At 39.2% G+C, this 17088-nt stretch overlaps 1 protein-coding gene across 8 annotated transcripts in view; it reads left to right on the top strand.

Moving 5' to 3' along the window:
- Positions 1–542: 542 nt before the first annotated feature.
- LRGUK (leucine rich repeats and guanylate kinase domain containing) overlaps positions 543–17088 on the top strand; it is a 48834-nt gene continuing 32288 nt past the window's right edge. For all 8 annotated transcript variants that reach the window (XR_004755286.1, XM_035342869.1, XM_035342861.1 and 5 more), the window contains exons 1-9: positions 543–828; positions 1943–2050; positions 2725–2806; positions 3849–3949; positions 4732–4813; positions 8064–8188; positions 11184–11327; positions 14120–14200; positions 15931–16017. Coding sequence is in view for 7 of the 8 variants with exons in the window: in XM_035342869.1 (XP_035198760.1) it covers positions 652–828; positions 1943–2050; positions 2725–2806; positions 3849–3949; positions 4732–4813; positions 8064–8188; positions 11184–11327; positions 14120–14200; positions 15931–16017 (987 nt within the window). In the remaining variant the exon portion in view is untranslated. The remainder of the gene's footprint in view (positions 829–1942; positions 2051–2724; positions 2807–3848; positions 3950–4731; positions 4814–8063; positions 8189–11183; positions 11328–14119; positions 14201–15930; positions 16018–17088) is intronic.

Genomic DNA, 17088 nt, shown 5'->3' with positions numbered 1-17088 from the left:
TTTACTTCCTCATTTTACCCAGTTTTGCAGCATAAAAACACCCAGTAGATGACAGACTAGGAACTGAGGAGGACTGAAATGGGAAAACAAGTAACTTTTTTCTTTGAACTGGGAGTCAGGACCACTGCGGCCACATCCAACCATGCTGGACACTATTATTTATTCTTGTTATAGCGCATTGAGCAAAGCTGCCATTTTAATGAAGCCCATTTTGGCCTGGGGCTTTTATGGGCGGGTAACTGTGCCCTGAAGATTATTTGACAGTAGTGCAGTTGTGTCTTGATCTGAAACACACAAACAGAAGCACTGCCCTGGTGTGGAAGAGCAAGGGAGGAGAGGGAAGGGCAGAGGCTGTGTGAGGAGAGCTGGGGAGAGTGCCTCTGAGGCGGACTACAACTCCCAACATGCCCCGCAGCCTCGCCAACAGGGCTATGCTGGCGCAGAGAACTACAACTCCCAGCGTGCATCGCGGCGCCAGCCGCTTTCTTATTGGCTGGCTCTCTCAAGCGGGAGCGGCCTTTCTCCCGTCTCCTTGACGACGGGGGAGCAAACAAGATGGCGGCGGCCGGGGCCTGGGGGTGACGGGGTGGGCCGGGGGGCGAAGCGCTGCTAACGGAGCTTCCTCCGCGTCCCCCGTCCTTCTCTCAGCTCATGGTGGGAGACGAAGAGAAGGTGGGAGAGGACGGCCTCGGGGAGCTGTCCCGTTCCTCTCAGGAGCCCCCTTGCCCTTCAGAGGGGGTCCCCGAAGGGCCCGGCCTGCTGCAGCGCAGTTCCCCTCACCGGGAGGAGGCTGACGACGATGAGGAAGAGGAGTCACGGCCCGCAGAGGTTCTGCTCGGCGCTCTGCAGCTATTTGGGGAGGGGTGTGCACACGGGGGGATGTTCTTTTCACCCCCTCGTCACTCAGTGTAGCTGGGGAAAAGAGAGGGGAGGTGGTGGGGGCACAAGGTAACACCTCCCCCAAAAGTGAGTTTGGTGTTTTCATTGCTTCTGCCTTTTTTTTAAGAGTCCCTTCAATCCCAGCTGTGTTCACGATAGCTCTGGATTGCCATACTCTTCTCCTTCTTCTGTAAAGACTAAGGCTAAACTGACATATACATCACCAAATTAACCCCCTTTCCTTTGTAAATGCTCAGCCCCGAGATTCAGTAAGCCCCAAGTGGACTCCCAGTAAGCCCTACTGGGCTCTAAAGAGTTGACTGCCATGGCATTATCACCTCATATTTTTACCTAGTGCAAATATCTCTGTAGTCTCCATTGCTATAGCATGGAGGTGTTATAATTTAGATGATTACCATTTGTAGCATTATTTATCCTGGTCCCTAGATTAGCAATTGTTTTGTGACTTCTCCCGGCTCCTAGAAATTTCACAAGCCATTGGCTTATTTTCTCATTAAATCTACGCAGTGGTTCATTAGTGCCATCTGTCAAGTAGCCTCTTTGGCAAAGACTGAAGCGCTAGCTGCTCATGCTGAACAAATTTAAAGGGCCTCCAATAATGTATGTATTGGGGTACAACGCTGGGGTTGTGTTAGTGCTGATTTGCTGAGATGTTAACATCCATAATCGGCGTGAGTTTCATGGCTCAACATCTCTGAAAGCAGGTCCTGCTTAATGCGGTGCATGTAAACCAGGAGGTTAAAAAAAATACCAACAAAATGTGTTGAAAAGATTGACTGTGAGCATTTTTCAGTGTCTAGAGGTAGTACATAACGTGTTTCTATTTATCAGCTTTGAGGGCTCTGTTCATCATTCTTCCTAATGTGTAGTGCCTTAAGGAGGTGATGGAGCACTGAAAGCAGCACTTGATTGAGGTCTTCTATTAAACTCTCCTCCCAGTTGCATCCCAAACAGCTCCTAGATTCTACAGAGTGGAATTTTATTTCATAAATTTCCTCTAAATTCATTTCTCTCCCTTACTCTCCTTTCTGGTATGTTATAGGAGCAGTTGAAAGGAGTGTTGGATGAAGACACTGTGGCTGAGGGTCTCCATGAGCTGGGGCGCTCAGCCTCTGGTACTGAATACGTTTATCTTAATTTGTCACTTTCAGTAAGTATAAGCAAAGAACATCATTGTGAAGTGCTTTTCCGCTCAAAGATTTATTCCTTGTAACTACAAATAGTTGTCCTGGTAAAATTATATTAATAAAATAAATCAGATTCTTGATCTCTACCTGTTAATGGTGTCTCATGTACATGGGACATTTGATAAGACACAGCATAGCTCCTGCTGACAGCTCCTGGGTCACTGCTGTTCTTTTCACTTTGTAGCAGTGGCAAGATTTTTCCATACCTAATCTTTAGGTTTGGAAATGTGTCTTCCTTCTTTAGTCAGCTAGGGAAAAAAATAGAGGCACATGCTAAACATCTAAGAATGCTGCATTCAAGCATCTTCTGGTCAGGAAGTTAAAACGATTGTGTCTTCTTAAATATTTCTTGCTGCAGGCCTCTTTTCATGGAGCCCTGATTTTCTGGCATTTTTCCTGGCTACAGTTATCTCTCGTGGTTGTGTATTAAAGTCTTCTGACATCATTTGCATTCATGGCTGGTCTAAAGGGTCTAACATAACTTTCAGTATATGTCATCCAGCTCTGACAGATCCAGCTGGAGGGACCTCGTGGCACCTCTTCAACGTCTCCTGATCGTGCATCTCCCAGGAGATGTGAGAGAGCAGGGTGAGGTATTGCAGCTCGTTATTAAAGTCTCTTTGCATTATTTTTCCAGGGTCGTGAGTTAAGTGACATTAACATTCTCTCCAGCTACGTTCACCTACAGAAGTTGGAACTTTCGTATAATAAAATTAATGGTATGTAGTAGATACACTAGTAAACTCTTGGGTTGTGAAATCATTTAAGATGAGAAATGCAGCGTACCATGTAGCCTTAATATCACAAAGCCTGGTCTGCAATTTAATGGCATAACTACTCTGGCTCTACAGACTGAGGCAGTGGCTAGATCTTCTTGAGAATGATGCATGGGCTATTCAGACAGCTGCACCAGCATATGCTTATCACTGGGAACGTGGAGATTGTTCTCCAGTTTATTATCCAAAACTAAAAGGCAAGCAAGCATGTCAATACAAGATTAAGGTTGAGAACATGGAAGTGGCATAATATGTAAAATTATGGCTGGTACAGTTCTACAAGCCTTGAGCTTTCCTTCCTCAAAGTTTTCCATTGACGGCAAAATGTAACAAATTGTACCCTGATTTAGAAAGGTAACTAGTGGAGACTGTAGTTAAATCCATCCTTTTCTACTCCTTTCCTCTCCCTTGTACCCCCAACTCTTTTTATTTTTATATTTTTTTTTAATTTAACTTGATAAGGAATGAGCTGTGGTGGCAGCCTGTTACATTATTCCTTTCAAATTCATTTTACTTGAGGTGTGAGAGTCTGCTCAGAGCAGCACTTTTGTTAGGCAGCACATCTCCGCGTTCATTTTATTAACAGTTTGTCTGTGAGGGGTAGGTCTGAATAGAGCAGGGATTTTTCCTTACAACTACTTGTTTAGTCTTCAGGAGTGACTCAAAGACTTTTCTCCAACAACTAACAAGTTAGAATGTATCTGTGTCACTTTAAAGGGAACCAGAGCATAAAACTAAATAGACAAATGAGTTTGCATAATGGACATTTAATGTAGGATTTCAGTGTTTGTTCTTCATGTTTTAGTAACCATCTTTCTTCTAGCACAGGGTAATAATATACCTCACTTCTGCGTTTCAAACACTGCTTTCTAAATGTGTAATCACAAGTTGATTTCTGATTGCTTTTTGCCATAATTATCGCATCTTGATCTCTGCATTTGCCCATGCATTCATGTAAAGGATTTGGCATTTGTTTTGTTCTTAGATCTTTCTTGTATCAGTCAGATGCCTTACTTACTACAACTGAATGCTTCCAACAATGAATTGACTACATATTTTGGTTTTAAGCCACCAAAAAATCTCAAGGTAAGAAAAATAAAAGAATAAAAAATGTTTTAGATTTAAATTCAAAATAGTTTTCAAAATCAAACTTAGATGTTTTGTTTGGATGTTTGCAAAAGCCAAGTTTTAACCTTTCTTTTTTTGTTTTTCTTTCTTTCGCTGACATTTTAGTAGCTTTTCCAAATGTTTAAGTATTTTTATTATTTTTTCTTGTTATTTATTATTATTTTTATTTCAGTATTTTATTTTCTTTCACATTCTGAATCCCAGCGTGCCCTGGGAAGGTGCATTTTGCAGCTGACTGTTCTAGGCAGGGCTAATCTTAGCCGGAGTTTTTTCCTTGCTTGCCAAATTCGTCAGACTTTTAGTGAGATCAGTTCCTGCCTTTCAAACTGACAGGTGCCGATTGCTAACGTGAAACATGTACTTAAAGTGTAGCTTTATGCTATTCTCCCCTTTGCTGTTCTTTTGTAGCCCACTTTGGGTTACAAAGAGCAGGATGTTATTTTGAAATACAGCCTTTGTATATTTCTGTCTTCTCCATTTTTTTTTTAATATGTACACATAACTGCAAGACCATTAATGATAATGTTCTTGGAAGATAGCACAGTTCTGGAAGTTCCCAAAATTTGAATTCTGTGTGTCAGAAAAAAGAGCCTTTCTGTTTACTTTCCAACATTAATATTAATGTTCCTCTTACTTCCACACCCTTGATCACAAGTCTAATGTGACAGCCATTTAGTTTCACAAGACAGCTGTAAGTGCTGAAGAAAAAAAAGTAACTTTCTGTCTCCTTTTCTCCTCAGGAGGTAGATCTTTCATACAATCAAATACCTAAAATGCAGGATTTGTCAGCATACCAGGCACTTACTAAACTCTTGCTGGACTGTATCCTTTGTGTAAGAAAAGTTGCTTGTTTGTTTTTTGTACAACTTTTTGCTTAAGATCACTTACCTGTGATCTTTGTATTTTTTTTTTTCTTAAAGTCAGGTTTGTCTTGAGAAGTGAGTTTAAACATGGTGATGAAACTGATCTCTGTTGAGCGTGCATGGTGTTAAAGGTGCTCGCGTATATATGTAAGGTCTTAGCTTGCCAGAATAATAAAACCCTCTGCTTTGGGTCGTGTTAAACTGAGCATGTGACACGTCACACCGTCTTTGCAGAGCAGAGATAATAACTAATCCCAGTATTTTTTTATATATAAGAAAGGTTAATAGTAAATCAGCTTGGAACACCAAACTCCCTTAAATGAAAAAGGTGCATGCTGTTTAATCTTAGGCCCTCGGTAAAGAGGCTTGGTGGAGGACAAAGCTGTTTAACGACAGTGAAGAGAATCTAGGTGAGAGGAAACTTGAGTTTCTTGCACGCTCACAGAGGGATGGTGTTCTGCTGCACACCTTCCACACAGTCACCACAGGACCTATTTTGTGGGGTTAGAAACGCTGTTCTGACAGAAATCAGGTAAGCACGAACGTGCAGATGAAGTTTCCTCATCGCCTCTTTTTCTAAGGCTGTCCGCAGTGCTCTTAGTCTGCCTGCCTGTAGATTTTCCAAGGCTTTTCTGAGAGGTCTTCTGGAGCTTCACATTGACGTGCTGCCTTACTTACAATTGCTTCCTGAAGGCTTGTGACCCTTCTCTCTCTGCTTCATAAATTGCATCTTGATTTTCTGCTCTCTGAAAAGGAGAAGACAGCAGGCTGTTGCGTTTTTTTTTTCCTGTCTCTTGTTCTTGAAGTAGCCCATTACCAAACGATATTAATACAATGTCTTTTTCATGTAGGAACAGATAAAGCATTTGCAGGGTGTCCAGGTTACATTGTTCACACGCTTTAAAAGGTGCGCAGGTGACGTGATTCTTGTCAGGAGATGGCATTGAGACACTATTCCTTTGCAATTCTAATTTTCTGTCTCGGAGGAAAAACCATATGACAAAATGAAAAAGAAAAAAGGATCAGAGATCTGTATTGTGGATCGGAATCTGTATTTCTTCCCTTGGTTTGAATGCAGCAGTGTGCTGCCTTCAATTTCTTCATTCGCACTGATGCCAGTGTAATGGGGATAAAAACTGTTTCACGCATACAACTGCAGCAGGACCCTCTGAAACAGATTTAAAAAAAAAAAAAAAAGAGTGCAGATTTAGGACAGTAAAGTGGCACTGTTCCTAACCCATGTCAAGCACTCCTCACGGAAGACATGGCAGACAAAACAAGCTGTTCTTTGTAATCATAAATAAAAAAAATAATAATAAATATCATGCACTAGTGGAAATGTTTGGCATGTATTTCCTCATTTAGAGTAAGCATTTCTTACCATATTTAAATTAATTATAATGCAGATGGTAAGGTCATTGCAACTTTCTTTCTGACAGGTGCTCATACAAGCACACCTGACAAGATTATAAATGAGTTTTCAAGGAGGTGGCTGCCCAAACCAGAAAGGGAGACAGCTTGAGCAATAATAGCTTACAAGGCATTACAGTGGGCTGTTAGAAGAATAAAACTGATTATATTCGTTCTTAGTGCCGGGCAATTTGCTGCCACATATTGATGCTTGTGGCTTAAAGCTCTTCGTCTCACAACAGGCTGGTGTTTACTGGCAGTAAATGATTTGTTGATCTCATTCACACTGACCCAAATTCATTGCTCACCCAAATTTTTCCTCCTCAGTTGAAAGAGGAGCAGTCCCATTCTGCATGCAGATAAATGAATATCTGTCAACTATCAATGCCTGTGGATGGCTTTGGTTTCTTTCCTAAATGTCGGAGACAGCCTGGAGTGAGGTCCTTTGAAAAGATAAATCAATGCTTACCAGCTCATTTCTACTCCCCTCCTTCCCCATCTCAGCTTGTGAGTGTAGAACATAGAGGAAGAGTATAATTAAGTTCCCATGTAAGAAGGCAGTTAGGAGGTTAAAAAAAGAGTTAGGTCACAGTTATTAAAGAGGATTATATTGGCCCTGTCTAAGCTTACATTTCATTTAGATTTCCGATATCATTCAGACTGAAGGAAGAAAATCGTGATAACTTGTCCACTGCCTGATAAGAAATATGAGAACCGGTCCCTTTTTGCAGGCAGAGTTCATTATCTCAAGTCAATTAAAAATGTTTTCTTCTGTGATTGCCTAAAGGCATTTCTCTGTCCCCTGCATGTTCTGGCTATTTTTCTCAGTTATATTTCTTTTATATATATATATATATATAACTAGTTCAGTTTTGGACTCTTACAATAGGAGTACGATTCTTATTGCCTAACTTCAGTCACCAAACAATTAAGTGCCTGATGTGAGTTGTCTGAGTTCAGTGGAGGGAGATGTACAGCTGCCTCTGCAGTTCATCCTGTTCTCAGAGCAATCTGAGATTGTTGTCAAAGGAAATATGTTTTTTTAGTTTGCTTTTTAAGGAATCTGCGAAATTAAAGCTGACTTTGAGAGGAACCCTACTGACTTTTACTACTGCTTGTGATTTTATTGCTAATTTAAAACACATTTTCCCCTTCCAGTACAGGCAGCCAGTATAGAACCAGTATAACTTAGCTTGAAATAGCCCCACCAAGTACAAACATCCGTTATTACTTGGATAATTTGTGTATGACAGTTGGATGTCAAGGTCAGTTTGGAGCAATACTGAGTTAAGTACTCTGCAAACTTAAAAAGGACAAGCCCTCCTCTGACGGCTTATGCATCTGCCTGGGTTCTACAGCTGGCTTACAAGGACTGGTGCCCAGCTGAAGTCAAAGGCATAAAGGCCAGAAGACATAAAGACCAGTGATTTGCAGTGTGACTTCACAAGATGCTGACAGAAGTTCCTTCCCCTGTTATGCCAGCTTGAGGGGCTGTGCTACAGGTCACAGAAACTGAGCTGGAAGACCCACCAAAAAGCAGGGGAGGATGTTTCTGGCTGGATCAGTTAAATCACTTACCCTGCAGCCCCACGGGAAGCTGTGTCATGCGGACAAGGAGGCAGCGTGCTTCAGGGTAGGGCTGGGTGTGAGCAGCTGGGATCTGAAACGCTTTAGCACGAAGCATTCGATATCCAGCTCCCCATACCATGAACTTCAGCCCCCCTGTCTAACTAGCTGCTAACTAGTGCAAAGATTTTTGCATCCAGTTATTTTCCTTGAATTCCAAACCCTCTGTATAGTTAACAACATAGCGGAGATAAGAGGGCTGGAGAAGTGTCATAGTCTGACTCATCTTAGTTTGTCACACAACAGACTCACTGCAATCGGTGGCCTGGAGAATTTACCTCTCAAAATACTCAATCTGGTAAGAAACTATTTCTTATTGTTTTCCTGTCAGTCTTTTATCAATATATTAATGCTTAATAAATGCGAAAGGAATTACCTGCCAAATTTTCAAAGATGTGTAATATGGGACGCACTTTTGGGTTAGTACAGAATTATAGGATGATATGGGCTAAGATGGAGCACTGAGGGTCATCTGATATCTAGGATGCATCTGTTGACATACAACATTTCTAGGGTGTATTTCTAGATTTTAAGTGGCAGTTATTTCATCTGGCTTCAGATTTTTTTTAGTGTAGACCATGGCATTTGAGCTCATTCTCTGCCACCTCTAAAGTCAGTGGAGAGAAATGGACACTTAAAGTACTCCGCTATTCTGATCCAACTGCTGACATCAACAGTAACACAAGATGCATCAGGCCTTGGAAGTGGCTGTTTCTCTCTTGGTTATGAAGATTGCTGAGGATAACTAGCCCACTATAGACCCCTATTTGTCAATGCCTATGTGCTGTTTGTGTTCATCTTGCTCTTTTACAGGCCTTGGGAACGCATTTATCAGTGTTCCTCAGTTCCATGTTAGTAAAACATCCTTAAGAATACCAGCCCTTTCTTCTAAATCATTTCCAGTTACTTAATAGGAAGGGCTATCAGTATAGAGGTTGCAGAGTACCACAAGGAAGAACTATTTTTAATGCAATTGAGTTGCCATAAAAATACAAGTCTACATCTCAATAGGTTTTACTTTATAACAGTAATTTAAAAATATTTAAGCGGAGTTTGAAGCGAATATGAAAAAGCTATACATAGAAATATGTTCATATTTGCTACATTAGTGTTAAGCACCTACATAAATATTTTAGGTAAAGTGAATGAATCCCTTATTCGCGAATAGAAATGTTCTTTTTCAGTCCTTTTAAAATTTTAAAGATTTTTTTTCTTTGCTGTAGTAATTGATGTAGAAGGGCATAAGCACGGTCTGTGCCCATCAATGCCTGATTGTCCCTTGTAGTTCTTACCGCTTCGATATTCTGTAAAGGTATTCACATTTAAAAGTGGGCGGTAGTATGTTTTAAATAATATATTCCAAAAGTGTTCAGCAGCATGTTTTTAAAACTTTTATATTTCAGCTACCTAATGACTTCGGTGGGAATAAAACTGATTTATTTTTTACTTACTTCTGGTGTATAAGATTAACTCAGATTGGCAAAATCTTGTCTGAAACTTCTGAAATGAACTCTAAGAGTATGAAAATCTAAGCTGCCAGGAAGATCTTTTTCTGTAAATACTTTCTTCAGTAGAACTAAAGGAACCCACTTAACCATTGTGCTCCTTGATTTCCTCATCTGTTAAAAGGCCTAATAATAATTCTGTTAGTAATGGTTATCTGCTTTGTAAAACGCTTTGGAGATCGTGTTAACAGCTAAGGCTTATTAATATGAACATGTTCTTCAGTTTTGGTTCTTACATGCTGATATGATTATTTATCCAACTGCTTGTCTTTTTTAATTAGCAAAGTAGATAGTCATGTGGAAATTATGTAAATAGACAGATTTTAGCGTAGCGTTTTCCTTTACTAATTAGAATAAGATGCAGTTCCTCTTTTTCATGGGAGCAGCCATCCCCCTCTCCTCCCATTGATTTGGCTTTCCTTTCTATTTTCCCTTGAGCTTTTTAGGTTGAAAGAGTAGTAAAGGTCTGAAGTTTGGAAGAAAGACTTCAGAAACTGTAAATCCTGCCTAGCTATACCAAAAAGCCTCAATCTGCTTGTGTTTGCAAAAAATAACAAGTGCAGCTTTAATGAACTGGACTCTTAGGAATTTTATGCTTAGCAAAACAGGATCTCCGCACAAATCCCTTTTGTTCACAAAATTTTATGTGTACCTCTTGCATAGCATTTTGCAACTAGAGCTCTGAGCTGTATCTTATTAAAGAGGTCTAACGAAGTACAGGAAGAGAAGAGAGAGCCTCCATGCTATTAATAACCTAATTAAACATTTAAAAGTCAGGAAAAATGTCAAGGACAGACAACTGGATTAACATTACAGTCAGCTGGCTTATTTATTTCAATAGTTCCTAAATATTTATTAATAGAATATGAGGCTTCTAAGCTTTCAGCACAAGGTGATGCTGATGGAAAAATATATAACTTGCAAGGTTATTTGGAGAGAATCATGTTGAGAGGCCATCTGGGTACGTGTGGCCAATGGGACAAAGATGAGTACAGAACCTAGCGTGCTATAACTATTTGGAGTTTGTAGCAGGAATGAGTAAATGATTTGTGAGGCCCTGAGAAATGAAGCCATCTGGTGTCCAAGTGATTAATGTAGGCCTTCTATCTTGTACCTTGTTTGGAAGGAATGTAAAACAATAATAGTCAGTTATGAATTCTCAAAGGCTTGGTCATTTCTCTTGTTAGAGTCTAGATTAACTTACAGTAAGAAGTGATGGGTTTTTTGAACATTTCTGAGCATGCCACCACCAAAAGTAAATAGTCTGCCGTCATTTATTATGTATTAATGAACTTGTGTATCCTAGAGGTATTTTAGAGTGCCTGCAGTCCAAAGAAGACAGTACTGTATTGTTCTACCTTAATATTTTCATTATTTATTCTGTAATCATAAGTGTAAATATAACCATCATTACAGAGGGAAATTGTATGCATGTATGTATATGTATTCTATATTTTTATGTGCATATCTATTTCCTAAAATTTGAGCTTGATATTGGCAAGAGTATCCTTTAGCCAGTGTCGTCTTTAAAAGAATGCTCAAGCTCTTTTTACTGCTGTTGTCTCTTGCTGTTTGTTATTCAAGGTAAGTTGAAGGTAAGTTAGTTGATTCCTTTTTCCTTGAGAGAATGGAAAGCTGTAGTATGTCATCTCAAGATGAAGCTGGGGCTAATGCATAAAAGACCTGTTTTTAATGGGATTCTCAATAATAAACTCATTCCTTCCTCAGAAACGTTGTTTCCGATCTGTAGAACTTTATCAGAATTCATCTGCTTTCCTTTATTCTTAGAGCTCTAACCTGCTCAAGAAGATAACCGGGTTGGACAGCTTGAAAACTCTACAGAATCTGGACCTTTCTAACAATAAAATAACTAGCCTAGAAGGCTTGGAGGAACATGACCTGCTAGAGGTGATCAATCTAGAGAATAACCAGGTAACAATCTTACTACTGATCTCAACTTTTTCTGAGAATGCATCCCTTTTCCCTTTTTTTTTCCCTAAAATCTTATCCCTTAAAGACTTAAAGAATCTTAACGCTGCAAGCCATAAATATTAGGAAAGATGACATTTTTTCCTTTGGTGCTTCACTCCAGTACTGTTTCACGTGTTGATTAATAGTGTATTCCTCAGGCCTTATTTAATATCTCTAGATGGGATTATCTTTATGGAAGTAGCACTTCGGTAATATTTAGTGCTCAAGTATGTAAAGAACTAACAGTACTCCCTTGAGTGGATATGATAGGGATGAGTATGTGGCTTTTGCAGCTTGATTATTCTTGAGGATCTTTACTTACATCACAGCTTTTCTACCGCCAGGCCTCAGGAGGGTATGCTAATATCTCTCAGCCCAATTTTATGACCACAGATTCTTCGGAGCTCTCAGCTGGAAAGTTTCTGTAAGGCAGAACGGTGTGTACTCTATTATAAAGTGGCTTTTGTTATGCAGCAGAATTTTCACTGGAATTACAATGACACAATACAACTCATTTGTGTTTGAGTTTTGAAGCCCAAGCTATATATACCTAATCCTTTTGATATTGAGCTTCCAGAGTCTCTCACTGAAAAGACTGTCAATTCATGAATCATTTTGACATCAAAGAAAGATCTGCATGAGGAAAAAAAGAATCGAAGAAAATAAGAAATAACAATATAAACCAGGAATTGAACATTTTCTGTCATTTTTCCCCATTTACAAGATATGTTTACAGGAGTTAATACAATACGTTCTGAATTCTTTTTCTCGCAGTGCGTTCAGGTTGACATTTAAAGGTACATCGATGTTTAAAATTGCACAAGACAGGAAACTAACTAATGGTGTGGCTGTTATTAGCATTAATAACACCACTTCCATCACCTCTTATAGTTTCCACTGTTCTTTACGGCACGCAAAAGCTATTAATTTTGCCTCATCAAAATTTACCTCTGTTAACGATGTTATTGAAACTGTTTAATGAGTCACAATTTTTGAACATTTCTTTCTGCAGAATAATTTAAAGAGAATATTGGCACAATTGCTTAAGCCTCATTTTTCATCTGTCTGAAATAGCTGCATTAAGCCTGTCACTGGAACTCATTGTTCCCGTGTAAAGTTAGGTTGCTCTGCCCACATCAGCGGTGGGAGTAAGATGCCAGCTACTTGGTGTCTCTGGAGAGCTGGGTGGATGTGGTATTCTGCGGGTCAGAAGGGCCTGCGAGCAAACACAGGACAGAACACTCAAATTTTTCTTCTCTCCTGCATGCACAAGGTAGAATTGTCCCCCAGCCTGGAGCTATCCCATGTGCTGTCTCTGCTGGGCCAATGTGCTGTTTATCTTTTCCTTTTTAGCTGCTAGTAAGGGGCAAGATGCCTATTATCTAGACATGGGCACGTATGTTGTGACCCACCAAAAATATCCAAAACATAAGAGTTCTAGGACTAAAACTACGATGCTAAAGCAAACACAGTCTCAGTGATGAATTAAAATGTCTGAATTCAAAAAGTGGATGTTTTTTGACCCCTGCATAAAGAGAGAAGCTAAATGCTATTTCAGGTCCTGATGTAAAAGGTTTATTGAACTCGGGTGGAGCTTTTCTGTGTAGGGAAGTAATTTTCAGAGTTACAATAATCTGAATTGTTTCAGCACACCACCATCCAGAATGATCTCAAGTGCTTGATTTTATCAAAAATGGGCACAACGGGTTTATCTGCAGAATGTATCTCTCGTATCTATTTGGTGATTTTCAAATATGGGCTGTTGGTGTTCAATGACTTTACTAGGAAATCCACCCAAATGACACTTAACTGAGTCAAAATTGTTCAGCAGCGGGCTTGTAATCTCAAAATTAATATTATCTAGGCTATCATCAAGGTTTATGTTTTTAGACACCTTACATAAGCCAACTACAGGTTAGGGATGGTTCAGTCTTTCAGCAAGGGAAGGAAAACAGGCACCTTTACGAGGCAATTCATCCCAGCCTAGCGTGGATCAGATGGTCTCTGGAACTGGCTCTCTCCACTGATTATAAAGTCATGTTAAGTGACTGATCCGGGCTACCTTACAGGTGGCTAAAACGAGGCAACATGACCCATTTTGATCCATTTTGTTTCAATTGTTAGCCTTACAACTATTCTCTCAGGGTCGGTATGAATGCCCCTAGTCTGACTTGGCTTCGGGCACTCAAACTTTGATTAATCACACGTAACTTCTAATAATTCACTGAAGTGGCTGAGTGCAGATCTTTGTGGACGAGTCCTTAAGTGGAATGCATTACTCTCTGGATGTAAATAGAGGCAAGGACTTCTGCTGATGCTTTTCAGTTAAGTGCTGAAAGTTAGGTCGGATGAACTGGAGTTCCAGTGAAAAGAAACTCTTCTTAGAAGGAAATTTTTGTGCTAGTCATGAAGCGCAAATATAACCGCAGAATTGCCTCACTTAAGCACATCAGCCACATAAAAGCTAAATGTGTTATGGCTTGACATTTGAAAGAACTGGAAAAACACAGGTGGTTCGAAATTACTGTCTGTTATATTGCTTCTGCAGCTAACATCCAAGTTGTCTGCCTTTTGTGACTCAAAGTGCCTTATTGAAGGCAGTTAACATGTATACACGTTTTGTGAGTATAATGATTTTTTTATTTCCAGATTTCAAGAACAAGAATCAAAAAACTTTTCTTTTTTTTTTTTTTCCCATAGTTATTGTGGATTCTGTTGCTGCTAATTTATGCTCTGTTTCTGTCACTAATTAGATTGCTGAGCTGGGTGAACTTGAATGTATTCAAGATCTGCCACTCCTCAGAGTTTTAAATCTTTTAAAAAATCCTGTACAGGTAAGAAAGGAGTAAAGACAAAACAAAAAATATGAATCTGGAGCTGGTCTTTTGGATCTTACCATAATCCATTTAGCTTCCTTTTCTGTCTCTGAGAGTGACCAGGTCATCTCAGAGAATGAGTACATGAAACAAGGCAATAATGAATGATGGTTCCCCTGGCATGGTTACCCACCTTTCCCTGGGAACTTCCTGAACAAATGCTGTGTATGTATCATGTTCAATATCCATATGGTAAATCCACGAATTTGATTAATTCTGCTTGTGAATCTATTTATACTTTTGTATTCATAGCATGCGATGATTTTTGTTTGGTAAAAGAACCCAGTTCCATTTGCTTTGAAGGTACAGACTTGTTTGTGGGAAAAGCTCAAAGGAACTTAATAGTAACCCTTTCAAAATAATGTGTCTCTGGAATCTGTATCTGCTTTTCTTCTTTAGGATTTACTCCGTTTTCTTTTATGGCTCCCATGTTACTCTTCAACCAATGAATTAAACATCCTTTTTATCAATGACAGTGACATTTACACAATATCAGAGATACCAACTGTATTTGTCATTTGTCCTGAATAATCAAAAATGATTCTGTCCTGACTTTGGTGATTTCTAAATTGTCTGAACTTGTGGTGGGTTGACCTCGGCTGGCCGCCAGGTGCCCACCAAGCTGCTCTTTCACTCCCTCTCCTCAGCAAGATGGAAAGAAAATGAGATGAAAAAGCTCATGGGTCAGTATAACGACAGGGAGATCACTCACCAGTGTTGGCAAGCTCCATTTTGGAGCCAGCTGGAACGCTGTCTGACATGGGGACAGCCCCTGGTCTCTTCTCACAGAGGCCACCCCTGCAGCCCCCTTGCTACCAAAACCTCACCATAAACCCAATATATTTGACTCTTTGCCTCTGTGAAATGCATATTTAGGAATTTTAATTATAATATATATTCATCATACAATCTTCACAAACCTCACTCGAAGATATTTCTTGTGTCAGAAAAAAAAATGTTAAGGGTTTAACTTCTCCTTCCTGTAACTGGCAGTTTTATATTGACTCCTGAGAATGATCTGTTGTGGTGCACAATGAAATTAGCAGGAAAAAAATGCCTGAAACAGGCTGTCCTGGGCCTCCTCCACAGTCTGAAACCCTTTTTGCTGTTTAGATGACCTTCTTCTAAGCAGGATCTGATCCTATTCCTTTAAATTACTATTTTAATGATGTACACAAACAACAATCATCTTAATACTGCCATTTGAATTTCAGTTATCAGTATCAGCTTTTTATTTGATTTTTTTTATTGCCTGAGACTTAAAAGCATATATAACAATGAATTTATAATGCAAATTCCCTTTTAAATTTCTATAGTTCTTCTAAGGTCAGAAGTATTAGATATAGTTTATTACATAGTCCAGTATAGATAATGTTTTCTGTTCTCCAAAAATCTTGGTGTTCTAGTGTGTATGGTGGTGTGTGTTTTTTTTCTTTGTTTTGGTTTTTAATTCCAATTTTGACCTTTTGAACAGTGTTATTGCAGACTTTTGAACAGCTATTAGCTTTCGTTGCAGAAGCTATGGTTATGCGGGGGGGTCAGTTTGTGCAGTGTATTGACATCCTTCAGGGTAAAAAGCTTTTTATACTGCAATATATTAAGGCCAATTTAACTTTAGCCAATAGAAATTAAATATTAGACTGACGAAGTTATGCACTTTATGTCAAAGTGGAAACTTTTTCCTTCAGGAGCAACCAGATTACTGGCTCTTGGTGATATTCATGTTGCCACAATTAACAGAACTGGATCTCAAGAAGATTTCAGTGGAAGACAAGGTACGTAAGGTACAAAAGATACAAAATTCCATTCTGGCGTTTTTCTAAATAAAGAATGCAAATCCAAAAATACGTGCATGCAAATCAGGTTTGTTCATATTTGGGTGTCACAAATCTCCCTTGTTTCAGGCTACAAGATAGACTACAAATTCAGAGACTTTTGCTTCTAAATCTAGATGTGTGTTTACAGAATTTCTGGAGCATTTGTAGTATGTAAAAACACAAAACTTACTAAAAACTTTGTTTCATAAAGAACTATTTACTTAGCAGCTAGTGAATCTAAACAGACACCTATGCTCATAAAATACTATGTGCCGACCATTTTGCTACCTCTAAAATGCTGTTATTCTTTTTCAGTGCTATGTACTGAAAAGTGAACTCTGAAAGCTACAATGATGCTTGTTTCCAATTCTGCTCCATACAGCTTTCTCTGTAAAGTTTTTTTCCCCCCAAATAACTCCTCAGACTGCTTACAGTAACTTTCTTTAGTAATAGAAACCATTTCCTCTTGTGCTGTTTTTAGTATAATTTGGTTGCCCTGTAGCATTTGGGAGCCATGCTAGAGCTGTTGGGATTAAAGGTGGTAAATTGGGGCTAGATATGAAGGAATTATTCTCAAAAAGTGGTCCTTCAAGGAAATTCATGATTCTTCCCTGATACTTATGCAAGTAAAGTTTTCTCAGTTAATTCCAGGCTCTCACTATCATGAGCACAGAGAATGGATGATATCAGAGTGTAATTTACCCCACCTACCCGAGATGTTGATCTTATTCTTTCTTATGCGTCAATCTGCATTCCTTCCAACAACATTTTGAATCCATTAAATAAATCTTTCTTTCTTTATGGACTGTAAAAGTAAGCCTAGATGACTGATCTAGACGAGCATTAACTTTTGGATGTTTGAAGTTATTTCAGAAAATCCTCTCCTCAGGATGTTCTAGGAGTGGATAACATTAATAATAAAAAATAAATAAATACAGCCCAATAGAGGTCAGTACCCTCAATAGAATTTTAAGAGAATGAATGGGTGGAATCCTTGGAGTTCAAATGCTTTTCCTCCTAGGAAAGACA

This window comes from Oxyura jamaicensis, chromosome 1 (assembly GCF_011077185.1).
Source record: "Oxyura jamaicensis isolate SHBP4307 breed ruddy duck chromosome 1, BPBGC_Ojam_1.0, whole genome shotgun sequence".
Lineage (NCBI taxonomy): Eukaryota > Metazoa > Chordata > Aves > Anseriformes > Anatidae > Oxyura > Oxyura jamaicensis.
The sequence above is the reverse complement of the archived record's forward strand: the minus strand, read 5'-3'. Positions and strand labels throughout refer to the sequence as shown.